This window comes from Kogia breviceps, chromosome 19, assembly GCF_026419965.1.
Source record: "Kogia breviceps isolate mKogBre1 chromosome 19, mKogBre1 haplotype 1, whole genome shotgun sequence".
Taxonomy (NCBI): domain Eukaryota; kingdom Metazoa; phylum Chordata; class Mammalia; order Artiodactyla; family Physeteridae; genus Kogia; species Kogia breviceps.
In genome coordinates this window covers 21,259,872-21,287,730 of record NC_081328.1, presented here as the reverse complement: position 1 = coordinate 21,287,730, position 27,859 = coordinate 21,259,872, and the positions used below count along the sequence as shown (strand labels likewise).

At 54.8% G+C, this 27,859-nt stretch overlaps 2 protein-coding genes and 1 pseudogene across 13 annotated transcripts in view; 2 read left to right on the top strand and 1 right to left on the bottom strand.

The window, feature by feature from the left end:
* Nucleotides 1-824: 824 nt before the first annotated feature.
* On the bottom strand, nt 825-9,527 carry CA4 (carbonic anhydrase 4). The gene is made up of 8 exons (XM_059047588.2): nt 9,191-9,527; nt 4,944-4,997; nt 3,799-3,954; nt 2,920-3,065; nt 2,702-2,800; nt 2,371-2,434; nt 2,077-2,243; nt 825-1,683 (listed from the first exon to the last, which is right to left on the bottom strand). The coding sequence occupies exons 1-8, from the start codon at nt 9,246-9,248 to the stop codon at nt 1,489-1,491; spliced, it is 939 nt and encodes a 312-aa protein (XP_058903571.1). The 5' UTR covers nt 9,249-9,527; the 3' UTR covers nt 825-1,488.
* Nucleotides 8,749-27,859, top strand: part of ZNHIT3 (zinc finger HIT-type containing 3) — a 43,654-nt gene continuing 24,543 nt past the window's right edge. For 5 of the 12 annotated variants that reach the window (XM_067021376.1, XM_067021372.1, XM_067021371.1 and 2 more), the window contains exons 1-2: nt 14,564-14,851; nt 15,076-15,147. The gene's annotated coding sequence lies outside the window, so the exon portion shown is untranslated. Of the gene's footprint in view, nt 8,937-9,150; nt 9,332-14,563; nt 14,852-15,075; nt 15,148-17,271; nt 18,122-21,197; nt 21,261-27,859 lie in introns of those variants that run through there. The other 7 variants (XM_067021378.1, XM_067021375.1, XM_067021377.1 and 4 more) reach the window with 5 other exon arrangements.
* Nucleotides 18,128-21,123, top strand: LOC136793219 (large ribosomal subunit protein eL31-like; annotated as a pseudogene).

Genomic DNA, 27,859 nt, shown 5'->3' with positions numbered 1-27,859 from the left:
GTGGTGGCTTCTCTTGTTGCGGAGCACAGGCTCTAGGTGTGCGGGCTTCAGTAGTTGCTGTACGTGTGCTCAGTAGTTGTGGCTTGTGGGCTCTAGAGCTCAGGCTCAGTAGCTGTGGCACACAGGCCTAGTTGCTCCGCGGCATGTGGGATCTTCCCAGACCAGGGCTCGAACCCGTCGCCCCTGCATCAGCAGGCAGATTCTTAAATGCTGCGCCACCAGGGAAGCCCCCACAGTCCATTCTTAAAATCCATCTCACGCTCCTCCAAAACTCCAGCCCTGCCCTGGATGGCGGGGTCTCAGAGCCTGAGGCCACTCAACCGCTGGCCCCCGGGGCCCAGCCTGGCCTGGGAGCCACCTGTGGGGGCCCTTATTTCTTACTCCCTGTTTTCTGGACCCTCCTCTCTGCACCTGCTGCCTCCTAGTCTCACTCCCTTCTTGGGCCCCAGAAAGGAAAAAGCCATTAGAGACAGGATCTTGGGGTGAGGGAGGGGTGCCTTCATCGACAGCTCCTAAGTTCAAGGGCCAAAGACCCTTGGATTCACCTGTGACCCAGTAGGTCCTGGATGAGGCATCAGGCTCCTAACTGCTCCCCTACTCTTCACCCCTGCAGCCCCTGCACCACGGCCCCCGCTCCCCCTCCCCCTTCCCCATCCCCACACTCCTTTCTCGCCTGCCCGCTGTCTCTCTCTCCCTCCTTCCCTCCCTCCCTCCCTCCCCTCCACGCATGACCACTTTGCTGGCCTCCAGGTGGCCTCCCCTCACTGCCTCCGGCAAGTCTTCTGATGGATGCCCCTTCCCGCTGATTGACCACAGCCGTCTGATACGGTGTACAATGTGTCTCTTTATTTATAGTGTCTCCTGCTAGACTGTGAACTCCAGGAGGACAGGCATTTTGTCGTCTCATTCCCCACCACTGCCCCAGTGCCTAGAACATAGATGCTCAAGAAACACTGGGGCAGATAAATGAACCCCACTACCCACCCCGCCTAGGCTGTACCCACGCAGGACCCGCACTCTCCACCCCTAGTACAGGGCGGAAGGTGCTGGCCGGCTCTCAGCTGGCTCTGCCGTGGCCTCACTATGTGGCCTCCACCCAGCCTCCTTTCCTTTCTGGGCCTCAGCTTCCCCCATTATATAATGAAAGGCTGGATTGGAACTTCTCCAGCTGTGGCTGTGTTGGAGCTCTGAGGTCCCTTCGGCGTCTCTCCAATTGGGGTGTCAACGGGGAATTCACAAAGGTGGGAGGGGTGCCGGCTCAGAAGAAATCTCCAGGCCCTAAGGCCCCTACCCTGGCACGCTGGGGTGGGTTGAGGGGAGCAGGGCAGCAGTAGTTGTGGGAACTAAAAACAGACGTGAGAGAGGTTTCCCCAAAAACACGTCCATATTTTTAATCATCACCAAAGTCCAACCCGGGAAGCCTGAGGAACAGAAGCTCAAGCCCTCTTAAGGGCTGAGACCAGAGGTCAAGCGTCCAAACATGAGTTGTCATCGGAGGAAGGCTGCTGTCAGACAGGTGAGCGAGGGGGCCAGCAGCGCAGGCAGCGTCAAGGGCAGCAGCCGTCCCGGGGCCTGGGACCTGAAAACCTGGCGCTGCCCCCGGGGCTGCAGGGGCCTGACATTGTCTGTCATTTTCAGTTTCTCCTCGTTGTCATAATACAGCTTCTGAGAGAATGCCAGGATCTGTGGAAGGCACAGGGCTCAGCAGGGAGGGATGAAGCTGGTGGAGCTGCACTCCTCACTGTGTGACCTCAGGCCAGTCGCCTGGCCTCTCTGAGCCCTCTCAGGTTCTTGTGCAGAGGAAAAGAACCAGGGATGTGAAGTGCTTTGCATCCATGGGGGCTCAGCTCCCATGAGCGTCCTAAGCAGGGGGGACTCACAGCTCTGGGCTTTGAGGGCCTGTGATTACTATTACTATCATCACTGTTACCAGAGAACAGTGGTTCTCAAGCTTGAGCTTGCATTAGCCTCACCTGGGGGCTTGTTGAGCCCCAGACTGCCTGGGGCCCCCCGCAAAGGGACAGTTTGCAGGAGCTGATGCAGGGGAGGCTGCACCCTCGGCCGGGCCCCGTGTACCTGGTCCTTGTGGAGCTGAATGGGCTCCTGGAACACGGTCCAGACCACCTTCTCATCGCAGCCTGGTGTGGTGAGCGAGCCCAGGTAGCGGAAGTAGTGCCTCAGTTTCTCCTTCTTGGGGAGCAGGTCGAAGAGGCTGATGTTGTCTTTCAGCATGGTGTTCATATCTGGGGAGACGCACGCACCTCACTCTGAGAGTACGGGCTCCTCCACCATCCAGACCTTCTTCTGTAGGAAGAAGTCTTCTCCCCTCCCCCAGCCCCCCGCCTCCCAGTCCACACCATCCTGACTCACTGGGACTGGGGATGTCAGACAGCGCCTGCACCAGGGGCTGGAAGTTAACATTCTCGGATCCGGCCTGGAACAGGAGGGAAAGGGGCTTGAGAGAGGCTTGTGGGGAGCCAGTGGTGACCCCCAGTTCACTCTCCCAGTCTGGGGTGGGGCGGACACGCAGCTTCTGGGGCTGAGGCCCTCAGAGGCCTTGGGCTTCCCGCATGGGGAGGTACAAGTCACTGAGAAACAGAGCAGAAGTTGGAGCTTCTCCAGCCCCTCCTGCCTTGCTGGGATCCCAGGTCTCTGGGTCCTAAGAAGCAGCCCCTCGAACCCTGAGGGATGGCAGCCCCACCTCCACCATGAAGGCGAGCACTGCAGTCTCATCTTTGGGGTCCTGGTTCTTTTTCGTGTTCCTCGATGTCCCCTTTTCTTTCTCATGTACCACGTGCATCTGGTAAGGGGTGAGAGGGATGGAGAGAGAACCCGTCAGGGTGCTGGACCCTCCTTCTTGCCCAAGGCGAGTATACCCAGAGCCCAGCCAAGGCATCCACCTGGGAAGAGGTCCCTCACCTCCATGGCAAAGCGCTCCCCGTCGAAGCTGTGCTCCGAGCCCCAATCCAGCACCTTGGACCAGTGTAGGTGCAGCTGCTTGGCCCGGTACCGGGCGGCCAGTCCTCCTCCAGCGATCGAGGCCTCGTCCCCCAGCAGCACCATCACTGGAGGGCACAGGAGGGGGCGGAGTCCTCGCACCCACCGCCCCCAGCCTCTCCCAGCCCCTCATCCCAGCTCCACCCAAGCAGGAGCTTCTCTCCTACCTCACACCCTTCACGGGCTACGGTCCCAGGCCTGAAGGGACAAGAACAGTAGTACAGCCTGGACGTTCCCCTGGCCCCTTCATTGGCCTCCCTGTCTGCCTCTCCCTCCGTACACCCCTCACTGCCCAAACATGCAACTCAGCCCGGTCCCGCCCGTGCTTCAACTCCCTCCGTGCGTGGTGCCCCAATGTTCCCAGGGCCACATCCAAACTCCTCAGCCCTGGGTGACCTGCCCCAGGCCCGGCTGGACTGACCCTGGGCTGGCTCTGGCCCCTCCTGGCTTCGCTGTGTCCTCCATGCACATGGGTCCACATGCAGCCCTTTGAACACCCCAAGGCATGCCTCTGTGCCTTTGCACATGCTGTTCCTTCTTCCTAGAACCCGTCCCCTCCCCAACTACAGAGTGCTCTGATACACGATTGAAAATACTGATAGAATGTTCCCTCCTTTCCAGAGTCCACCCTGCTTTCCCCACCCCGCCCCACCAGGGCTTTCCAGCCTCTCCTCAGCAAAAGTGGACCACCCTGTGTGCCCTCCCAGGAGGAGCCCAACCCTCCAGTCCTTGGGAAACTTGGGTCCCAGGATCCCGTGCCCCTGCTGTCCAGGGCCTGCCTCCAGCCCATCTGAGACCCACCTGAGTGGCCATTGTTTTGCACGGCCCACTTTTGCTTCTTGTCGTAGCCAGAGAAGGAGAAGGGTCCCAGGTTTGGGTCCAGCAGTGTCTTGGCAGTGGCGATGTTGACGGGGGACTGGTGCTCATTCTGGCAGCTGCCGCCCCACTGGTCCGGCCCTGAGCAGGGAGGGAGGGTGGGCTGGGAGTCAGGGGCGCCTGGCACCGAGGTGTGGCGTCCTCCACCCCCACTCAGGTCAGGCCCAGCTCAAGGCAGCGAGGTCTTTGGATGGCTGGCAGGCTGTGCTGGGGGGATGCCCAGCACAGAACTCCGCCCTCACCCTTCTCCCTCCTCAGACACACACTCACACTCACACAAAACCAGCAAGGCGTGGTGTTGGACAGGCTGGGACTAGGGTGTGAGCTCTGGGGTAGGGGACCACCTCAGATGCTGGGCTGTGAAAGGAAAGCTCCGTGATACCCTGCTTCCTAGGGGTTCCGAAGTTCAAAGGAGGTAGATGGGAGAGTGCATGGAAGCGGTGAGTCCCCTGGAAGGGCTGCTTGTGAAAGGACCCCGTGACTTGACACGAAGCCTTATCTGAGCACTGGGAGGCAGGGAAGGAGCCCCAGGGGAGCCCAGCCCCCTGCACCCGGGCCCTCCCACGCCAGGGAGCGGGGCTGGGGGTTGGGGGAGCACTGTCCAGTCACCAAAACAGCAACGGTGGGAGGAAAGCAGATTGCAGGAAACCGGGCAGCGCTTGAAAAAGTACAAAGAACCGCCACCCAGGCCCACATGCAGGGGTGTCACTGGAACAGAATCAACTCTCCATTTTGTTATGAGAAGGGGTAAAATGAATTTCTCCCTTTGATGCTGCTCCTGATTTATTTCAGAGGACCAGGGGGCTGGCGTCAGAGATGATGACAGGAGGTCCCAGTAAAAGCTCAGGTCACTCTGTGTCCCCTGTGTCCTGAGCACCAGCAGAGAGAGAGAGAGAGAGAGAGAGAGAGAGAGAGAGTGTGTGTGTGTGTGTGTGTGTCTGTGTGTGTGTGTGTCTGTGTGTGTCAGGAGCTGATATCTGACTGGGGCCACCATCACCTCATCCTTCCCACCTTCCCTGGGTCTCCATTTCAACCTGGAGGGTACCTACCTCAAGACTCGCTGCACTTACCCAAGCAGGTGTAGTTGGACGGCTTGACTTGATTCTGGTAGCACCAGTGTGACCCTGGAACAGAGAGAGGAAGGATGTGGGGCCTGTGCACAAGCGTGTCAGTGTATCTGTGTACACACACGTCTGTCTCTATGAGGGCCGGTGAACTGTGTACACACAAGCAACTGTGTGTGTGTGTGTGTGTGTGTATACAGTGGGTCAGAGGCTGGGAATATCCCTGGAGTCAGAACCTGGCCTGGGATGGGATAGAGCATTCCTGGGGTGCCATCCTGGGGGACAGAGGGCCCAGGGGAAGGAGCCTTAAGAAGGAAATGTAGGGATGGAAAAGGAGGCGGTCGAAACAGCCAGGCTCCAGGCGTCCCTGACCCACAGCCCATCCTCTGGTCCTCTTGTCCAGGGCACTGTCCTCAGACCAATGCACACCAGACAGCCAGCAGCCCTTGAGGGGCCCTCCAAGGCGGGTCAGCTCTCCCCCGGGGGGGCTAGCCTGGACACTCTCTACCTGTTGCCCATCAGCCTACCCCTCCCTCCTTGCATCCCCTCCCTCAAACCTGGAAGGGAGGCTGGTGAGAGGGGAAGAGGAAGTCCCCCCAGGACAATACAGCCACGTTCAGCCTGGCTGCTTTCCCAGAGTTGATGGGATGATAAGGGAGATTAGGCTAGTCCCTCCCTGGAACACACCCTCTTGTGCTATTAAGACCCATTCTTGCCGAAACTCTCCCAATCCTGCAGGGGAGGAAGGCAGCTAGGACTTTTCCCCTGTCCCTCCAACCTGCAGTCCTGGTGTTTGGGACCAGACAGACTTGCCTTCCAATCCCCCACTCTGCCTCCGGACAGGAGAACCAACATCTCTGCAAAAAGGCTGCGTCATGGATGTAGCTCACTAATGCAAGATGTTGACAACAGGGCAAACTGTGCACAGGGGAACCCTCTCCTCTGTGCTCTCTGCTTGATGTTTCTGTAAACCTGAAACTGCTCTAAAATTAGTCTACTGATTTTTAAAAGAAAGTCTGTGCCAGCAGGGTGGACAAAGCATTTGATCAGAGCTGGAATTCTAGCTGGGCCACTTAGGAGCTGTGGGTTTAGGGACAAGTCACTTAATCTCTCTGAGCCTTAGTTTTGCTGTCTGTAAAATGGAACTAATACCAGCCCCTCATAGGACTGTGAGGAGGATTAAATGAGAGATGGTAGAGAGTGTTCCAGGCAGTTGGAATTTAGTCAAGTCCCTGATGAGTCCGTCCTTCCCTTCTCCTTGGCTCCCTCCCTCCCTTCCTTCCTCAACCTCCTGTCAGGGCACAGATGGCCAAAGTCAAGGAGGGGTGGAGAGGAGAGAAATGAAGTGAGCTGGAAAGAACTCAGGGATGAGGAAATTCCTAAGAAAAGCAGAGCTTCCTGCTCAGCCTGAGCTAAGGCCTCTGAGCACATCCATCCCCACCCAAGCCCACCTCCTCTGGGGTCCCTGCAGTGGGCATGGGGTGGAGAGGGGGCAGGTTCTCAGTAGGGGCTGGGAGAAAGGCCAGGAGACTGAGCATCTATAGGAAACTGGCCACCCCCACACTCTGGGCCCTTCAGAGCCACCTGGGGCTTCCCAGTCTCCCAGGTTTGGATCAAATGCTGTGCCTACTTCGCTGGCACAGCCTCTTTCAGAGATGAACAGTCCCTGCAGTGTCTTCTCCTGGCCAGTCCACCCCCTGCCCGGGACAGGGCTCTGCTGACCCTGGGACTTGCTGCATCTGGGGAAGCCTGATGAGGGTCAGCTCTGCAAAGGGCCGTGGCCATTTCCCATCCGGGCCCATCTCTGCATGTTGGCAGACTCTGATGCCGCCCGGCCTCCAGTCCTGGCTCTGACTCTTGCTTATCCTCTGCAGGAGAGTTCATTAACTTTTCTGAGCCCTTCCTTCCTTCCTCAGGCAGAAGGAGTTGCCACTGATCTCCCAGAGTCAGTGTCTAAGGACACACTGGATGGGAGGTCATTTGCATCCATGAAAGGCTTCCTGTTACGATTCTCCTGGGTCTCCACCTCTCAGAGGTCCCGAAGGCAGAAGGCGCCTCTGAGGTGGAGCTGGCCCCTCCTGGTGACTGATACCCAGGGGGAAGCTCTTTTCAGGGGAAGCCTGGCTTGAGCCAGAATCCTCAGGAGCCAGCTCTGATGGGTGGAACCCCTGTCAGCCTCCCTGGAGCCCATCTGGTCCAGGCTGAGCTTTTCTTAGGAATTTGCTCTTCCCTGTTTCTGGCCACAGCTCCTAGGGTTGTCATGGTGACCTCTGATCCACTGTCTTAATCACAGAGACTTTTGACCTGCTTTGGTTGAATGCTCTTGAAACTACCCTCTTTAGGAAGCAGAAGCCAGGAAAAGGTGATGTTGATGAGGCCAAGGCTGGGGGTCAGGTCTACATCCAAAGGCTGAAGGTAGGGGCTGGCTTTTAGGCAAGTGGTGGCAGCGTCACGGACCAGCTCAGGCTCCTGTACTGGTTCATGAGGGAGCGGCCCTTACAGATAATTACCAGCCAGTTCTTTCAGGCCACTTCCTAGAGGACCTGGGAAGGAGAGGAGCTACCCACAGGTCTTGGCTCCAAGCTCAGGATGCTGCCTAGTCCATCTGCCCTGACCAGAGATGGAGTGAGAGAACTAAAGACCATCGCCAGTCACCCAGCCACTGTCCCCCACCCTTGATGTACCCACCACCCCAGCCCCCTGCTTTAGAGCTGATTGAAGAAGTTCTCTCGGGTGGACCTTGCTCACTGCACCCTCCCACTCCAGGGGGAGGGAGGAATCCTGAAAACCAGCTCAGCAAAACCCGAAGATGCCCTGGGCAAAGTCTCAGCAGCTCCTGGCTAGGTCTGGGACTCTGAAGGGGCCTATGACCCTCTCCCCTCCTCTCTCCCTGGCAGCAGATGGTCTGAGGACGTCGATGTACAGCCTGGTCACTCTCCAGCCTCAGGTTCCCTAAGAGATGAAATGGGGGAGGAAGGCAGGACCCTCGGCAGCTCCCAGTCAGAAAGCCCCGGCGCTTAAGGGGAGCACAGCTTGTGAGAGGGGGCGGCTGAGAGAGATTCCTGGCTGGCGGGGCCCAGGCCATGTGGCTATGGAGTGCCTGCTATGTGCCACACAGGCACGGCACTAAGCATCTATGCCCACTAGCTTATTTGAATCCTTAGAACAATACCTGAGTCAGATTATTCTCCATTTTGTAAGCGAGGAAACTGACTTACCCAAGGAGGAAACTGACTTATCAAGGGGGGAAGTGACCCAAAGCCACACAGCTACAAAGCAGCCACGTTAATTGCAAAGCATTTCTCTTTCTACAAGCCCAGCAGCTTAAGTAGGTTGCAAACCTCCAACCCTACATATAAAAATGTTCACATTCCACCTTTTCTGTTTCCTCCTCTCCTGGGAAGAGGCCGGGAGCTGCTGCAGGATGCCCCTCATACCCAACCATGGTCCAGCTAAGGGTCTCCTTCGCTGCTGCCGAGGGCACCCTCAGCCCTCACCCATGACTCCAAGAGAGGAGCTTCTAGCTTTAGAGAGGAGATTCGGCCAGGTGGACCCCAAGGGCCATCCGAGGGGTAGCTGAGGTGGGGACTGGCAGATGGGGGCCTCCTTCCAAGGAGGTGGCTCCCCGTGGGGTCGCAGAGAAGGTGCCGGATCGGACCCCTGTGCCCAGACGCTGGAGGCGCCTTCAGCTCCTTATCAAATATTAACACCCCTCTCCTGCCACCTTCCACATGGGCGAATAGTTAAGAGCTCGGCCTCACCATTAATCTTTAAACGAAAATCACCCCGGCCGGAAAGACCGGCTTGGCTCGGGTCTCCGGATGTCCCCCTCCAGGCTCCCTACACAGTTCTGGAGGTGAAGGGTGGTGGGAAGCGGGGATGACCGGGCCCCACCGCACCCAGTTTGTTGTCCTTGCCCCGGGCCGGGGACAGCCACCAAGCACTGAGCCCCCGCGGGACGGACAGCGACCCACGACAGACGGAGGAACATCAGAAAGGGTGAGAAACGGAGGCGTGCGCCGCGGCGGCTCAGAGACGCACCCTTGCCGTGGAGCCGCACGGCGCCCGGCCGCGGGTCCCGCACGCCGCAGTCGCGCACACGCTTCGCACCCGCTGTCCCGCACCCGCCGCGCCCGGCCGCCCGCGCCGTCCCATCGCCCGCGGGCGCAGCCTCGGCGCGGGGCGCGGGGCCCGAGCGCCGAGGGGCCACGGAAGGGCCCCCGAGGGGTCCCGGGGCCGAAGCCCTCGTTCACCTGCGCGGGCCCAGGGCCGGGCGGCGGCGAGGACCAGGAGCGCCGGCAGCAGCCGCATCCTGCGCAGGAGTGGCGACGCCGCCGAGCCGGGGACCGCGCGCTGAGGAGGCCGCCGCGGGGGCCGCGGGCCTGCCGACCCAGGTTTTATAGCGGAGCCGCGACGGGAGGGAGCCCCGACAGCAGGACGCGGGTAGCGGCTCCTCCCCCTGGCGGGGCCTCCCCTCACCTGTCCCTGATCTGAGAGCCTCCTCGCCCCGACTTGCGCTCCGCACCCACCCCCACCGCCTGGTCACCTTCCGACCGGTGCGCGAGGGCCCCTCACCCACCCGCGTCCTTCAGCGCAGAGGCGGCGCCCTCCTGCCTCGCTCCTCCCCCGTCCCACACCTGGTGTCTGGTTTGGGACCAGGGTAGCGACGTCGCAAGGTACTCGATCCACACAAGGGTGGGGACCCCGGATTCCTGCCTTGGATCGTTTTGGCGTGGCCCGCTGCGCAGCCCTCTCGCCTCGAAAGCAGCCCGCGGGGGGCTTGGAATGGGCTGGGGCTGGAGGCGCGGGGAATGGAGATAGCGTCGGAGAGATGACGGAGTTGCGGGATGTGCGACGGTGTTTCTTGAATCCGGTGTCCGCAGAAAGAGGGCTTGCTTTTCTCTCTCAGGCAGTGACAGCTGATTCTCTGGGTCTTATCTCTTTTTCTGTTCCCTCCCAGGCTGCTCCAAACTTAATTTCTAAGCAACCCAGGTAGTGCCGCGGTGGTCCAATGGCTAAGACTCTGTGCTCCCAACGCAGGGGGCCCGGGTTCGAGCCCTGGTCAGGGAACTAGATCTCACATGTCGTAACTAAAGATCCCGCATGCCGCAACTAAGACGTGGCGCAGTCAAATAAATATTTGAATTTTATTTAAAAAAAAAAAAAGCAACCCCAAGACTGTTCTAACACAGAGTGAGGACACCAATGAATTTCTGTGTGAGAGTGTGTATGTGATGGCCAGCCCTAGGGAAGCTGAGGGGGCGGAACTGAGTAATGGATTGCAAAGAGGCTCAGTGAGAGAGGAGCTAATGGGGTCAGAGGAGAGGGGCTGGTCCTGCTGAGCGCCCCTCCGCCGACTCCAGACATAAGATGGGAAGAGAAGAGACTGGGGTCTGAATGGACCTCTCCTTTTCTCATCTGCCAGAATCTTCAGAGGAGTTTAGGGAAAGAAAACTTTCCTTGGAGGAGGCCCTAGCATTTAGGGAAATGGGGCTGGGGGCCTCCACAAGAGAGAGCTGCCTCATCTCAGGAGGGAAGCTCCCTCCCCTGGACATGGCCCGCCTGCTACAATGCCTCTATAGACTCCTTCATGGCTCTAGGTACTGTGTGTCCCACATGGGGTGGGGACTTCCGTGGCAGTTTGAGAAGCTCACTTGAGTGGGGAATATGGACTTGGGTGGGTCTGGGCCCCCTCCTTCAACAGGAAGCCCCAGTTTTCTGGTCTAGTCACTTCCCCATCCTCTGCCAACCTCTCAGCACCTACGGGCCTTTGAACTTAGGCAAGAGACCTCTGAGGAGGGATTGCCTCCTCCAGAACTATCTGGGCAAAGGAGCTTCCTCCCTGGTTAGAGTCCTAGCTGACTGCACCCCCCCTTTCTGGCCCAGGATCACACAGCCTTAAGGAGCAGTTTTGATCCTCCAGAGAGGAGGGGGGGGTGGAAATCCACATCAGGCTCTGGGTCCTATTGTCTGTGCTGCATTAGAATTTCATCACCAGCCTGGGACTTGGATAGTCAGGGGAGGGATTCCACACCCCGGGATCTTTTCTGGTGGAGTGGATTTGTGTTCACAAGGCTGTAAAAATATATCTTTTAGGACTGGCGAATGGAGTGGGGAGGAAGCCCATTCCTGGGAATGAAGTCTACTTCAGGGGTCCCTGTAACCCCAAGACAGCCCCCCCTTACAGGCAGGAGAGAGACTTAAAGACCTTTGGTGGGGTTAAGGGGCTATTGACTGGTGACCTCAGAGTCCTTTTGGGAAGAGGAAGAGGAAGCTGATTTCTAAGTAATCCTCTCCCTTCCCATCAGCACACCCCCTCCTATGTTTTGGGCCAATGAGCTGGGGGAGGAGAACCATGCCCCTGTGTGGTGTTCCTTCTGAGGCATGGGGAGGGGGAGGAGGTTAAGAATGGGCACTTCCTCAAGGATGCATCTTAATCACGGGTACCACTGAGACTGCACATGTGCGACGCGGGAAGTCAAGGGGGGTGGCTCCTGCTCTATCCGTCATCTCTGACTCCAAGGTTACACAAGGCAGGTTACTTTGTGTTACCAAGGTCACCCAGCCTTATCTCCCAGCCTGGACCCCTGTCCTGCCTGCCGTAAACTTGTCACCTGTCACTATCTAATCACCCTGGGCCTAGTTTCCCTGCAGAGGAATCCCTCATTACAGCAGGGATCATTAGATCAGGGATGGGCCCTGGCCACGTCTCGATGACTTATAGGGCCCATAAAGCTGCCAGCCCAGACCCATCTGTCCCTGCCCTGCTGCAGCCTCCTTCCTCTTACCGCCCCCCTCCCCACAGGGTCCCCGAGCATCCTGCGTTCAAGTCCCTGCTCTTCCTTTGACTCAGGGATGGCCTTGGGCCACTTTCCTTCTCCCCTCTGATCGTAACTTCCCCATCTATAAAGTGAGGATGGTAGCCCTACCCTGCTGACCTCTGCCAATAAACAGTTATTGGGCCAGAGCCTGCCCAGCCCAGACTTTCACAACCAGCCTCTTTGTGCCTTGGGTGTAGCCACTGGCTCATTGCAGATGCAGAAAAGAATCACAGTTCTCAACCTCTGGGGACTTGCACGCCATGGCCCCGTCTGGAACAGGAGGGAGGCACTGGGGGAGCTACAGGGCTTTGAGGTCAGACAAGCCTGGATCGCTTCTGGCTCTACCCACTTGCTTTGTGACATCAGCCAAGCCTTGGTTTTCTTCATCTGTGAAGTAAAAATCACACCCCTATCTTCCTCATATGTTTCTTTCTTTTCTTTTCTTTTTGACGTGACCATTTTAAAAGTCTTCATTGAACTTATTACAATACTGCTTCCGTTTTATATTTTGGTTTTGTGGCTGCGAGGCACCTGGCATCTTAGTTCCCCAACCAGGGATCGAACCCACACCCCCTGCGTTGGAAGGCAGAATCTTAACCATTGGACCACCAGGGAAGTCCCCCTTCTAGGTTTCTGATTCTCATAATTCATTGTGAGAACTCAAGTGACTAAAGCCTGAGGAGGGCTGACCAGGGGCCTGGGCACATTAGCACACTTCACCGTGACCTCTATCTAAGTAGACATCCTTTCACCTGGATTGAACATGACCCTAGGCAGGCATGGATGTGACATTGAGTGGAAGCGGACACTGAGCTAGGCCCAGGGAGGGACCCTGGCATATCCAGGCTCCTCTTGGTCTCCCAAGACCTCTAGGGAGGGGTGAGGAAGGCTGAGGGGACAAGGAGGGAAGCCCCAACTGCAGGGACCCAGAAAGGTGAGATTTGGATTCAGCCTCTCCTGGGACTCTGATGGCCTTGGGGTGGAGACACAGGGGAGCGAGACGCTGCACTCCTGGTGTTTATAGGTCAGAGGAAGGCCTAGGACATATCCCTTAACAGGAGACTACCGGGTCTGTGATCAGGGGGTGAGGCGGGCAGATAAAACGGGAGGCAGAAGCTTAGAATAGGTTTTGGAGCAACACTGCCCTGGATTCACATCCTCACCTCACACTCACCCTTCCCTCCTTCAAGCTCAGTGCCCTGATCAGGAAAATGGGGATGAAGACGGCGCCTCCCTCACATGTATGGTTAGGATTCCACTAGATAATGCTGGGTAAAGGGCCTGGCGGAGGTCCAGCCCCTTAACAATCTCTCAATAACCTCAGCTGTTAAGTATAACTGTTACGGGTAGGAATAGCAGATGCCCCTGATGTTACAGGAGCCCAGAGGACTGGCACCTGGCCCAGCCAGTGGGTGGGGAGCCGGGGGCGGGGGTAGAGTGGGGGAGGCTTCCTGGAGAAAATGAGACTCAAGCTGAGTATTGGAAGACACGCAGCTGTTAACACGAAAAGGGAAGGGAAATCCAGGCAAAGGTGGGGTGAGAGGGAGAGTGCTCAGGGATGAGGCTGGAGAGGTATTTGGCACCAGAGAGACCAGACTTGTTTGTTGGGACTGATCTTTCCTTTTTTTTTTTTTTTTTTTTAACAAATTTATTTATTTTTGGCTGCATTGGGTCTTCGTTGCTGCGCGCGGGCTTTCTCTAGTGGTGAGCGGAGGCCACTCTTCGTTGCGGTGCACAGGCTTATTATTTCAGTGGCTTCTCTTGTTGCAGAGCACGGGCTCTAGGCACGCGGGCTTCAGTAGCTGTGGTACACAGCCTTACTAGTTGTGGTGCACGGGCTTAGTTGCTCCGCAGCATGTGGGATCTTCCCGGACCAGGGCTCGAACCCATGTCCCCTGCATTGGCAGGTGGATTCCTAACCCCTGTGCCACCAGGGAAGCCCCATGATCTTTCCTTTGATAAGGGGTGGATATCAAGATCCTGATTTTATAGGCCAGGAAATATTCTGAGTCACTCGGCCCTAGAAAGAGTCAGGGATCCTCAGCTACTTCTCTGAGTTACGGTAGAGGGAGCTGAGGCACAGAGAGCGTGGTGACTCCACCCATGTTGCCCAGCAACGAAGGAGCAGGACTGGGATTAGAGCCCTAGTCTCCTGCCCCGCCCCCATTCTCTTTCCAGGCCATCTCATCCCCCCAGCACGCACACCTCCCTCCCATTGCAGCCCCCAGCCTCCATCTCCCCTTGCCTTCTGCACCTGCAGAGTCCCCTTCAATTAACAGGGAAACGTTTGCAGAGACTCCAGCTTTCGTGTCCCTGGATATTGAGATTAAACCTACATGCAAAGGGAGCAGATGCAGGGGCTTCCCTTCCCTGGTGGCGCAGTGGTTAGGCATCCACCTGCCGATGCAGGGGACACGGGTTCGATCCCTGGTCCGGGAAGATCCCACATGCCGCGGAGCAACTAAGCCCGTGCGCCACAACTACTGAGCCTGCGCTCTAGAGCCCGTGCTCTGCAGCAAGAGCAGCCACTGCAATGAGAAGCCCGCGTACCGCAACGAAGAGTAACCCCTGCTCTCCGCAACTAGAGAAAGCCCGCGCGCCGCAACGAAGACCCAACGCAGCCAAAAATAAATAATTTTTTTTTTTAAAAAAGGGAGCACATGCAAAGTGGGCTCCGCCATTCCGGAACCTGGATCTTTGCCATGATCTAGCAGAGAGACAAGAGAGCGCCTCTCCAGCCAGCATCTGTGGAAGCTGCAGTCCTTCTCTGGTCTTCACACGCATCCTATTTCTCTGGCCTGTAGAGAGAACCCCGGGGGATCAGGAAGGGGGGAACAGAGAGGAGCTATCGCGGGGACAGGATTGGGGCCTCTTTAGTAGAGAGGTTTGTGGAAACTTCTGCCCCTGAAAATATTGAAATAATAGTAGCAGCAAGAAGCATGGAATAATCCAGCAATGGAGATGCCATATATCTGTTCCTGCCCCGTAGAGAGTTCAGGAAAATTTCCCCACGGCTGTCCCTCTCCTCTCAGCCACAGGAACTGGATCACACCAGCAGGAGGCCGGGGTCAGAGCTGCTTTGGATTTTCCAAGGTAGTATTAATATCCTGGTTTGTGGTGAAAGGAGCTCTAAAGAGGGTGATGAGGGTGGAACCAGGTGGGGAGAAAAGGCAAGAGCCACATAGGCTGCCTTGGGGGGCGGGGGGGAAAGCGAACATTCCCTCCTCAGTTAAATGGTATGGCAACATGGAGCGAACAGGCTCTTTTAGGGGTGTGTGTGTGTGTGTGTGTTAACTTCTTTTTCTCTGGTTATCCAGATAATACCTACTCCTTGTAGCATATTTGGAAAGAAGCAGGGGAAAAATTGCAGATAACCTTATCTCCCAGAGGTAACCATTTTACAGTTTAACATATTTTTTAAAATTTTATTTATTTATTTTTGGCTGCGTTAGGTCTTCGTTGCTGCGCACGGGCTTTCTCTAGTTGCGGCGAGCGGGGGCTACTCTTCATTGCAGTGCACAGACTTCTCATTGCAGTGGCTTCTCTTGTTGTGGAGCATGGGCTCTAGGCGTGTGGGCTTCAGTAGTTGTGGCACGTGGGCTCAGTAGTTGTGGCTCGCAGGCTCTAGAGCACAGGCTCGGTAGTTGTGGTGCATGGGCTTAGTTGCTCTGGGGCATGTGGTATCTTCCCCGACCAGGGCTCGAACCTGTGTCCCCTACACTGGCAGGCGGATTCTTAACCACTGCGCCACCAGGGAAGCCCATTTTAATGTATTTTTAAGAAAAAATATTTTAAAGAAAATAGTCATCCACCCCCACCTTAATCTATGTTTCATTTTTCCAACTTCTCTTTCAAACTTAATCTATATGCCAAACACCATTGACATAGTCCTGCTTTTTAACCTTCATCTTCCAGTGTCAACATGAGTCCGTGTTACCTCACAGCCTCTGCAACTGTCATTTTGTGGTTCCGCAATGTACACGGCTTGTGTCATCAGCTTACTTTCTATTGTAAATAACACTGAAGAGAATATCTCCCCGCTGGAGAGGCAGGGCCACAGACTGGGGAAGGAAACCATGGGTCCCAGATCCTTTCCCCAGCTTCTCATTGAGAAAAAGTACCTTCAGTTTATGAAAATAGTTGGGAGGTGGGTTGAGTGTCCAAGGGACCCCCAGAGGCCAGTTAAAGAATCTGAGTCAGGAGTTCTAACTCTTTGATCTCTGAAGTACCTGTAAGATAGGGAATATGCGGGGGGGGGCACGGTTCAGGGGGTAAGGAGTGTGTCTCTGTGTAGATTTGCAGGGTAGAGACGGTGTGAGAAAAAGTATGTGCGGGCGGGCGCCTCCTCTTACGGGTGTGTTTGCACAGCAGCGCCCTCTGCTGTCCCCGCTCCCCCAACAGTCCTGTACCGTTTACAGTTTGAAAGTTCTTCCCCCTAACTTCAGTCTGTCTTTCTCCATACTTCTTTTTCAGTTGTGCGGAGCACAATAAAATAGCATTCAAGGAGTTGAAAAACAATTCTTTAGGTCCACCCTATACCCATTGCCCAGACCTTTAGCTCTGATTAAAAAAAAAACAAATTCACCTGAGTAAAATTTAAAGCTCTTATTGACTTTATTCAATGATTCATGAATTGGGCAGCATCCAACCTAGCAGATGGAAAGGAGCTCCGAGGAGCTGTACAAAATGAAAGACGTGTATAGGCATAGGGTACGGGAACAAGGAAGTTATACTGGACAAAAAAGCGGATTGGCTGTGGCAAGGGCACTTTCCTCTAGAGAACGGTAGGGGGCGTTCAGAATGAGACAGATTACTTAACTAGTGCTGGTTAGGCAATTCCTGACTGATTTAAGATTCCATTTGGGGGAGAGATGAATCTAAGTTTAAGTCTCACTTGGGCGATGTGGGGCTAAGCATAAGTGACTCCATTTGTCTTGTTTTTAACAGCCCTCTTCAGGAGACTTCCAGGACACTACTATCGTGTGCAACCTCATTTAATCTGAACTACTCTTAAGTGTCATAGGGAAACTGAGACAAGAAATTGAGAATGTGTCAGCAAGTCCCCTAAAGACCCCACCCTAGCCACTTCCTTCAGGAAGTGACTCCCTGGCCCTGGCTCTCACCCATGCCCTGGGAACAGATGAGGGTGTCAGAGCTACAGATAGAAGCTGAGACTTAGCAAGGCTGCATAGACAGCTCACCTCCCCACCTCTGATAACGGCTCCACATGGATACCTGTGGGATGGTTAGATCAATCTGCCCTGACTCTTCTCTTATTGTGACAACAGAGGCCGGGGGTGGCTGTGGTTCTGCTCTAGTAAGTAACCTCAAAGTTAACCCTGAGGGTAAAGTTTATTTAATGAATCCCTTGTGGGATGGGTAGGGGCAGGGCCGCCTTCAAGGGCATGGGACTTGTATAGTTGCACAGGGGCTGCACTTGGTTTAATGTTCTGCTGTCACCGTCTTGAAATTCTTAATTTTTGAACAAGAGGCTCTGCATTTTCATTTTGTAGCAGATCAGAGTTGGGGGCGGTAACGTGCAAGTCTTCTCACCGGATCTCCACATTCCCAGAGCTGGCCGGGAAGCAGCTGCGCAATGGCGCCTCGGAGAACCTGTGGACCAGCGGCCGCTTATGGAGTCCTCGGCTGGCTTCGGTTCTGCTTTCTCGCAGGAAACGTTCCACACTCGCTTGCCTGAAACCCACGGCGCCGCGCTGCTGCCGCCCCTGCCCTCGAAGCCGGCGGTTTTACGTGCCGTTTCGCGCTTAGGCCGCCGGAGCGCTGTCGGCTGCGTGCAGAGCTGCGTGACTTCGAGGAGCGCGCCACTCCCAGCCCGAGCGCCGGCAACCCGGGTCAGCCTCCGCTGGGAGGTAGCGCCGGGCGCTTTCCGCAGGCTCGGCTCTCCTGGAACGTGCTGGACAGCAGCAGCAGACCCTGCACTGCAGACTTCTGCCTCCACTATCTGGTTTCACACCGTGCCCGGGGCTGATGATCAGAAGGTGCAAGAAGGCCCCGAGCTGCGTGCGGTCCTGGAAGACAGTGCAGGGGCACAGCGGAAACGCAGGTGCGGCAGGGCCCTCCCAGGGCTCGGTGGAGTGCACGACCCCGGCGTGCTGGCTCTTCATTGTACCTTCTGAGCCCTCATTTCTGAACTAGCCCCAGCTTCTTTGGTCTTCCCAGAATTACTACCATTGCGATCTACACCCTCAAGGGCAAAAAATCTGGACCGGGAGTTACGGTACTCTACATTGGGAACAGCTGGCACCTCCTCCTTGCCCAGTCTTTGGGAGGCACGGAATGGGGACGCCGACACGAGCTGGGGGTCACCCAGAGTCGAAGGAGGGCATATTCACTGTGTGAAAGGTACATGCGAGGAATTCTAGGGAGTTTTCTCTCCTGCCTTGCAGGTAGCAGAGTCTGCACAGCTTGGATGCTTGTAAGGGAGTTGAGTCCGTGAAAACTGAGGGAGCCTTCCCAGTCTCACCAAACAATTCACAAGACAGGTTTGGAGTGGGCAGGGACTATGTCCATAATGTGTGAGTTCCTACCAGCCCCAAGACGGAGTATGAGATTCGAGTTTTGCCCACCTCTCCCGCGGTCCCTGGGTCTGGTCAGGTCATGGGCATTCTCTCAGGCAGGCTCGGAGCTCCTGCGTGCCTCCAGTTCAAACCGGTGATGGTCTGAATTGTTGAGGCAGACGATGACCCGTGCCGGTTATTGGACCAGTGTGAACGTGCCCTGGAGTTCGGGTCGGATCCTGAACAGGGGACGCGTCTTCTCCTGGGGGCGGAGGCCTCGGGGAACTTCAGCACCATGGCATGGACAGCACCCTGGAGGTGCAGGCCTAAGCCCAGTAGGGGCTGTGAGCGGCCAACTGCCCCATCGCGAGCTTTAGGGGGGGAAGCCAGGTGGCAGGTGGAGGGACGGTCCGGACGGGGCCGAGCTCCCGGACCCAGGCCTCAAGCCCCAGAGGCTGTGTGGGGCTTGGGGGCAGTGCTCAGAGGATAGGGCCCGAGTCTGAAGTCCCTGCTGAGGGGGAAGGAGGCGGGGGAGGGAGCCAGAGCCGAGCTAGCCTGGGAAAGCTGGTGTTCCAGAACCGCGGAGCCAACGGCTGAAGGCGAGTCCTGGTCAACCCTCCTTGAGGCTCCATCCGGTTCGCTTGGAATTCCAGTGTAGACGCTGACTCTGGTGTTCTTTGCGACAGATCTCTGGCATTCGCAGGCCCATGCATGCAGCCTCCACTACCCGCCCCAGGTTAAAAAGAAAGATAAGGGCATCTCTTGAAGGGAAATGGAGATGTGGAAAGGCTATTCCAGGAGAGGGAGGCAGAGCACCCGGCAGAGCTGACTTGGTGACCGCGAGGAAAGTTACAGACTTCGAGGAACCGTATAAATGACCCTTCATAGGGTTCAGATTACACACCTCACGGGAGCAGAGCCGCCTCCCTGAAGCCGAACCGTCCCCAGCGCCTCCGGGGGGCCAGTCGTAGGGAGTCCCTGTCGGACTGCAGCCTCCGGACTGAGCGGACAAAGGCGGAGGGGGAGGGGCTTGGGATGGGCTGCAACTTGTGGCTCTGGGAGCGCGAGCGCGCAGGTGGCGCGGGAACCCTGTCAGGTGCCCCCCTCCCCATCCCAGGGCCAGGATGAAAGCCAGGACTCCCACTAAACATGACTCCATCTAGACACAACGCCCCTTCCCCTGAACCTGCATTTAAGACACCTGTCACACCCCACTAACTCATCTCTGGCCACATCCACCCCGCAGGCAGTCCCAGGGTTCCACCTCCTCGCTATTTCGGCCTCCTCGAATTTTTGATTCCACCCACCCGGAACACCCTTCCTAGTCAGGCTTGAAGATCCCCTTTCTCCTGAAATGTCCTAGTTCCAACACCTCCAACCGGGCAGCATGTGCCGGGTCCTCTCCTCTGCCCAGGCTCCCTGCTCTTGTGGCAGATGTCACTCTGCGGGTCTCTTCTCTCTACCCTGGTCTGTCTCTCTCAACCCCAAGGCCCTGAGTTTTCTCAGGTCAGGAACCGGCTTGGCTTCTCCTACAGTAGCACTACACAGTAGGAGCTCCACAACTATTTGTCAGTGAAGGAGGCTTGTCTTGCTTTACTCAGCGTGGGTAGCATGGACTGAGGAAAGGTGGGCTCCTGAGGGCCAGTGGCTCAGGATCGCCCTGGGGAGAGTCTTGGTGAAATGACTGCCCCCCACCCCCGATCCAACCGCTGGTCCCAATCTGGGTTTATCCAGTTGTAGGATGTATTGGCAGTGTTATGAAAATGACATGACGGGGGAGAACCTTAGGGTCTCAGGAGTTCTGAATTTATTTTACAGATAGGTCTACAGGCCCAGAGACGGGGATGTAATTTGTCCCAGGTCACATAGCAAGGTAAGGAAGGGCCAGTGTCAGAGGTTTTTTAAAGATGAACGGATGGGGAAAATCAATTTCCAGCTCCAGAAAACTGAACTGGGGAAAACCTGGCTGCAGTGTGTGTTACTGCTCAAAAAGCTTCAGCTTTCCAACCCTGGCCTGGCAGGATGGCTCCTGCAAGGAAGAATGGTGAGAAGAAGGGCTGGTCCGCCATCAACTAGGTGGTGGCCAGAGAATACACTATCAACATTCACAAGCACATCCATGGAGCGGGTTTCAAGAAGTGTGCCCCTCAGGCGCTCAAAGAAATCTGGAAATTTGCCGTGAAGGAGATGGGGACTCCAGATGTACGCATTGACACTAGGCTCAACAAAGCTGTCTGCGCCAAAGGAATAAGGAAGGTCCCATACTATCTCTGTGTGTGGTTGTCCAGAAAACATAATGAAGATGAAGATTCACCAAACAAGCTCTATATGTTGGTTACCTATGTACCTGTTACCACTTTCAAAAATCTACAGACAGTTAATGTGGATGAGAACTTACTGCTGATTGTCCAATAAAGTTATAGGACCCCCCCCCCCAAAAAAAAGCTTCAGATGCCCCTGGCCAGGGTGAGACCACTGACATCATCCAGAAACACACAGGCGCTGATCCCGGGTTTGCTAGGCCAGGATAAACGAGGGACTGTAGAGACCGTTTTTGTCCCACTCATTCATTTTATAAGACCCAGAGAGAAGAGATCACTGGCCCCAAGCCACACCACGAGGTAGGGAGAGGGCCTGGGATAGTGTTCTTCTCGGACCTGAACTGTTCATGGACAATTTCCTTCCAGGAGAAGGAACCTCGACCTCCCAGACACGCATGAGGCAACTAACTACCTAGCAAGGTCCTCCAACTTAGCAAGGTCTCTGCCTCGGGCCAGGGACCTGCCACCGATCGAGTGCACGGCGCTCTACTTCTAGTCTTGAGTAAAAAGCAGGAGTAATCGATTGGTTTCCCTCCCCGGCGTCGCCGAGCACTGATTGGCTCTGGTTTGGAACTGGGAGCAAGGCTGGGGCGGAGCGGTGGGTGGGGCTTGGCGCCGAGCCTGAAGGTTCTGGAGCAGTAGGAGAGCAGGCCTGTGCAACAGGTACTCACTGAGGGCAGGAGGCCGGGGGTCCCATTCCTCCTCACCGCCAATGGGGGGGGGGGGGCGGTCTAAGTCCCATCTAGTCCTCCTTTTATTTATTTATTGCGGTACGCGGGCCTCTCACTGCCGTGGCCTCTCCCATTGCGGAGCATCGGCTCCGGACGCGCAGGCTCAGCGGCCATGGCTCACGGGCCCAGCCGCTCCGCGGCATGTGGGATCTTCCCGGACCGGGGCACGAACCCGCGTCCCCTGCATCGGCAGGCGGACTCTCAATCACTGCGCCACCAGGGAAGCCCTAGTCCACCTTTTAAATCGCCCTCAATCTGGCGCCTCCTTGCCGCGCTCAGAGGCCCTTCCGAGGCTTGCAGGCTCTATTGGCTCCTTCGCTAAAACTCACCCGTCTTATAACCAATACTTTAGTCTCGATTTTAAAGTAGTTGTTTTCGAAAGAAGTCATTTGCAAGCGGCCCTCCCGTGCTGAAAGCAGGGCTGGGGATCTAAGTTCGCGAACCCCTCTCTACACCCCTGGCCTCTGGGGTTCTGCCTTCAAGCACATTCCCGTTCTCTCTTTTTTTAAAAAAATTAATTTAGTTATTATTTATTTATGGCTGTGTTGGGTCTTCGTTTCTGTGCGAGGGCTTTCTCTAGTTGTGGCAAGCGGGGGCCACTCTTCATCGCGGTGCGCGGGTTTCTCACTATCGCGGCCTCTTGTTGCGGAGCACAGGCTCCAGACGCGCAGGCTCAGTAATTGTGGCTCACGGGCCTAGTTGTTCCACAGCATGTGGGATCTTCCCAGACCAGGGCTCGAACCCGTGTGCCCTGCATTGGCAGGCAGATTCTCAACCACTGCGCCACCAGGGAACCCCCTCACGTTCTCTCCTGGTTGCCCTTGATACACAAAACGGTGGCCTTGGAACATTTACTCACCTGGTCACCATTTCCTCAGCTGGAAAGGGAGACAAGTTAGAGTAATAAGATTTGGAATAACAGCGACAACAAAAATCACAACAGCAAAAAATGTTACTAAATGCAATACCATTTGAGAGAACAAGCTGTCAACAAAATACACTCAATTCTCTGGAAGCGGGGGGCGGGGAGGGGGAAGGAAGGGGACTCTGGAAAATTCCTAGCTGTACTGATACAAATAATCCAAACCTAGATCCAAGAAGTGCAGGCCCAGCTGGTTTAGGGACAGCCATTTTCCCAGCTTCCTCTGGGGATTCCTGAGCTTTGCTGCCTACCCTTTACAGTGGAGTTACAATCACACACAAGCTCCCTGAGGCAGTGCTCCGACGGATGTGACCCCAGCCCAGCTGTGTCCTACCATCTGGATAGTGTAATCACTGAGGCTGCCCCAGGGAAGCTGGAAGCAGGCCAGAAGCATCAGGTTCCTCTGAAGGCCCCTCATATTCATGGATGTGTGGTCCAGGGCCAGCCCCAGAGGCCAGAGGCAGATTATTGCCCCCAGGAGCCTGATCTGCACCGGGGGCAGTGGGAAGGACCTCACGGAACAGAGGGCCTGGAAGAAGGGATTCTCCTTCACTCCTTCAGTCCTTTGACCTTAAAAAAATTCTCTATACTCCAATAAAAAAATTTTAAAATTCTCTATAACTTTAGAGTTTCCAGCCCTCTAAATAGAAACTTGGAAGCAAAACTCTGTTTTAACATTTTCCAGCACCTGACTGCAAACAGCTGGAGTCCTTTAACTGGACTGTCTCAGTGTGACTGCACTAGCCTTGTATTATTACCAGTGTCACTTTTTCACTCTTACAACCTTGCAGTGTGGGTGGAATCACCCCATTTTATACATGAGGAATGCAAGGCTCAGAGAGGTTCAGCTGAGCAGCCACTCAGCTAGCAGTGGCAGAGCCAGTATTCTGACTCAGGTCTGTCTGATGTCAAAGTCTTTCCGTTGCCCCCCCTCCCGTCCCAGGCCAGACAGTTAGGTGCTCACTTTCTGCGTCCAACCTCTGGTGTGTTTTCAAGTTAACCAGGAACCAGTGGCTAATAATTTCCTCCTGAAACTGAAAAGGTGGAATAATGAAAGTATCATTAGAGCAATCACTGTTGCTGCATTGATGCTGCAGCTTTGCTTAAAAGTTTGAAATGTGGGCGTTCCTTGGCAGTCCAGTGGTTAGGACTTGGCGCATTCACTGCCGAGGGTGTGGGTTCAATCTCTGGTCGGGGAACTAAGATCCCACAAGCCGTGCGGCACGGTGAAAGTTTGAAATGTATTTTACTTTTTTATGAGAGCTGTATCATGCTTCTTCATAAAGGTTAAGTTCTACACTCAGCACAAATAAAAAAGTTATTTTAAAAAATCCCTCAAACTGCCCTCACGCTTGGAGAAATACCTACACTTTGAAGAGGCAGATGGGAGCTGAGACTTGCTGAGGGGCTGAGGGCCCAGCAGAGTCATGCCTCCTGCCTCAGGCTCAGTCCTGGAGAGGAAAGGAGTGAACTACCTGCTCCTTTTGAAATGCTTTCTTCCTCGTTTTTTTAATTTTAAAAAAATGTATTCATTTGTTTTTATTTGTGGCTGCTTTGGTCTTTGTTGCTACACGCAGGCTTTCTCTAGTTGCGGCGAGTGGGGGCTACTCTTCGTTGTGGTGTGCAGGCTTCTCTTTGCAGTGGCTTCTCTTGTTGAGGAGCACGGGCTCTAGGTGCACAGGCTTCAGTAGTTGCGGCTCACGGGCTCAGTAGCTGTGGATCATGGGCTCTAGAGCGCAGGCTCAGTAGTTGTGGCACACAGGCTTGGTTGCTCTGCAGAGTGTGGGATCTTCCCGGACCAGGGATCGAACCCATGTCCCCTGCATTGGCAGGCGGATTCTTAACCACTGCACTACCAGGAAAGTCCGGAATTAGTTCATTCTTAGAAGTAGAATTACTGAGGTCCAAGTTATGAAGATTAAGCTTCTTGGTGCATACTGCCACAGAAGTAATAGGAGAGATTATGCCCAATATATATACATGCCCCAGTCAAGTTGACATATAAAATTAGGCATTGCAGGGGTGAATTACTGATACGTGCTACAACATGTATGAAACTTGAAAACATTATGCTAAGTGAAAGAAGACGGTCACAAAGGACCACATATTGTATGTTTCCATTTACATGAAATGTCCAGAATAGGCAAATCTATATAGATAGAAAGTCTCTGTAGTAGTTGCCTAGGGCAAGGAGGATGGATGGACTTGGAGGTGATGACTGAGGGGTGTAGGGTTTCTTTCTGGGGCAATGGGTATGTTCTAAATTTACCATGGTGGCGGTCGCATAGCTCTGTGAGTATAATTAAAGGCATTGAATAGTACACTTTAAATGGATGAATTGTATGTTATGTGAATTATATCTCAGTAAAGCTGCTAAAAATATAGCAGTCATTCATTTTAGCCAAAAGAGGGGTATGTTTGATATTTTATGGGTGGCAGCACAGTGACCTTATTTTTGTCCATGCTTAGACAAAATTATGAAGGAGCCTTATTTTGTCTCATTTTATCATGGTCTCAGAATAACCTTGACTGAGGTTGGTATTCTGTGATTGTTTATGTCTGACAGAAAGAGAAGATGACCTGGCTCTGCGTGTCTGAGGTCTAACTGTGAATGTCAGACCAGTTCTGGATGTCAGGGGCTGCTTTTTCTTTTCCTCAGCAGGCACTGGGAACCTCAGCTGGTCCCCCAGGGGCCCACAGGAATGTGAATAAACATACTTGGAAGGTCCACAGAAGCTCTGGTCCCAGCCTCCTGCTGGTGTGAGCCTGGGCTCCCGTGCCTGGGATCTGGGAGGTGGGGACACCAGGCCTGAAGAGAACATGTGTCACCTGATTTTTTGTGCTTGTTATGTTTGTTGCTATTTCAAAATACTTAAAGGCGGAAGTTTCCCCCACTGGCTCTGCCAAGGAGGCCCCCCAACATACTCCAGTGACCATGTCCAGCTCCCTCCCTGCTCTGTTTCCTCCCCCAGGACTCCCTCAGTAGCTCAGGGAGGACTTGTAGGGTGGGGGTGAAGGGGATGGGAGAGGGGCTGCAGTTTTTTCAGGCTTAGCAAGAAGGGGGCTTTTCGTGTCTCTGCCTGCTCTCCGTTGCAGAGATCCAGACTGGGAGTTCAGGCTATTGATTAAACTTTATTTGTGTTGGGTTTATCTCAAAAGACGCCAAAGGGTATCCAGAGTCCCTGCAGACCCTTGCTGGTATCCGCTGCCCATCAGAGAATGCAGAGGACAGGATCCAGTGGGGGCTGGGTTCCCAGTGAGATGAAGGCAGCGGAATGGCATGGAAGCAGCGCTAGCAGGGGGCAGAAGCCTAGGGTTTGTATCCCAGCCCTGCTCCCTTCCTGCAGGAGACGGAAGGGCTTCTTCCTAAGGAGAGCCACTCTTGTCTGGGCTTTCTCTCCTATTAACTCAAAGAGGTGGTTGAGCTCCATCGTTTAGGGTCCAGTGCCCCCTAACCTGTTTCCTCCCTTATAAAATCAGTGATCCCAACAAACAAGCTCACCCCTCTGGCTCCACGGACCTCCTCTCCAGTCTCACCTCTCAATGTTCCAGCCTCTCACCAGATGCTCTGTACACCCTACCTCTGTGCCTTCTCTCATTCTGTTCCCTGTGCTTGGATTGCCCTTCTTTCCTTCTTTGGTTAAAGTCTACTCATTTCGAAAGACTGAGGTCAGTCGTCACCTCCTCCAGGAAGCCTTCCCCAATCTCCTGCCTACTGGCTGGGTTAGAAGCCTGGTTGATACTCTTCTGCTCAATACCTGTGGGCCTAAGGTTCTGCTTTGGGGTGTGTGTTGTTGGCCTTTCCCTGAGCTGTCAGGACCAGAAGTGCAGGGCCTCACTCCCCTGTGTTTCTTCCCCATGTCCAGTATGGGCCCACGCAGAAATGAATTTAAATCTTACATTATCTGGGGTGGGGGAGGGATAAATTAGGAACTTGGGGTTAACATATACGTGCTATTATATGTAAAATTGATAAACAACAAGGTCCTACTGCATAGCACAGGGAAATATATTCAATATCTTTTTTTTTTTTTTTGGCCAAGCTGCGTGGCTTGCAGGATCTTAGTTCCCCAACCAGGGATTGAACCCAGGCCCTGGCAGTGAATGTGCCAAGTCCTAACCAGTGGACCACCAGGAATCCCCTCAAGATCTTTTATAACTCATAATGGAAAAGAATCTGAAAAAGAATATATATATATATTATATATATAACTGAATCACTTTGCTCTACACCTGAAACACTATAAATCAACCATACTTCAATTTTAAAAAATCTTACATTATTTGGTCTGTATATATCCTCCCCATTGTAACCTTCCTCTCACTGCTTCCCACTCCCATTACTGGGTCTTGGTGGTCCAGGAATACCCTGCCCTGTACCTGGGGCCCCAGGGACAACAGAGTGATTGAGCTCCTGTATTGGGGACCACACAGACTGACTGTCCCCTACTGAGTCAACCCAAGGGCTCTTTTTCTAGAAATGCTGGGTCCCTGCCCATAAGGGGACAGGTTTCTGACTTGAGGTTGACAGTTAACACCTGGGTTTGGCCCAAGGCATAGTGCAGGAGACAGAGCCTGGCACCCCTACCCTGAGGCCCAAGCCTTCAGTGAGCTCTCTGTAAAATGGCCTCTGAGCAGGTTAAAAAGCCGGTGCGTATAAAGCACTTGGTGCCACGCCTGACGCATGCTCAGGGTACCCCAGAAGTTAGCCGGATTACTTGTGGGAAGGGGTTTACTGGGATAGCCTGCCTGTCCCTCACTGGCATCACTGGTATCTGTTCCCACAGGGGCAGGGGCAGTATTGAAGACCGGCGGCGGGGAGCACAGAGGCTCCTGGGGTGACCACAGGGCCACTGCGAGCACCAGAGTTGGTGCAAGAACATATTGTAGAAGCCTGATGAAGAGTGGCAAATTGGTCAAAGGGAACCACCTGCCGGGGCCTCACTTGTGACTTATAGCACGTTTACTTTCGTAAGACCTTCTTTGTCCATGAACCCGGCTGCCAACATCCACGCCTAAGAGCGTTGAGCTCCTGTAGTGTGCCAGCCCTGGGCCAGGCACTGGAGGTGGGAGGGTGGGAGAGAGCAATGCACAGTGCATCTTTCAGGCTTTCCAGGAGCTCTCAGTCCCCTGGAAGAGACAGTCAAAGAGACAGATGGGGACAGGAGGGTGAGAAGTGCCGTGACTGAGGGCAGTGCTGGGGGTGGTGGGGATAGAGGGGGGATGTCAAGCGCGGGAAACAGGAGGGTGTGTCTCTGAGATCTGTGTCAAGCCATGGAGCGGCGCAGGCCTCCGCTCCTGGACAAAGCCTGAACTTCCCCAGAATGCAGAGCACATGGGTCCTGCCGACTGATCACCTCCCATGATCCGCTCACCAGACCAGGGCTGGACTTGGCCTGAGGCCCACACAGCTAGTTTCAGTGGCTCTCTGGTGGCTTTAAATTTAATTTACTTGAGGAATTCCCTGACAGTCCAGTGGTTAGGACTCTGCCCTTTCATTGCCAAGGGCACGGGTTCAATCCCTAGTCAGGGAACTAAGATACCACAAGCCCTGCATGGCACAGCCAAAGGAAAAAAAAAACAACTTTGTTTGTGTCTAAGTAATACAG

Excerpts from the sequence above, each read along its gene's own strand:
- CA4 (XM_059047588.2), bottom strand. The coding sequence starts at position 9,248 with ATGCGGCTGCTGCCGGCGCTCCTGGTCCTCGCCGCCGCCCGGCCCTGG. Across the intron at positions 2,244-2,370 it reads GTCTGACATCCCCAGTCCCA|ATATGAACACCATGCTGAAA; the intron begins GTGAGTCAGGAT and ends GCGTCTCCCCAG. Across the intron at positions 1,684-2,076 it reads TTCAGCTCCACAAGGACCAG|ATCCTGGCATTCTCTCAGAA; the intron begins GTACACGGGGCC and ends TGCCTTCCACAG.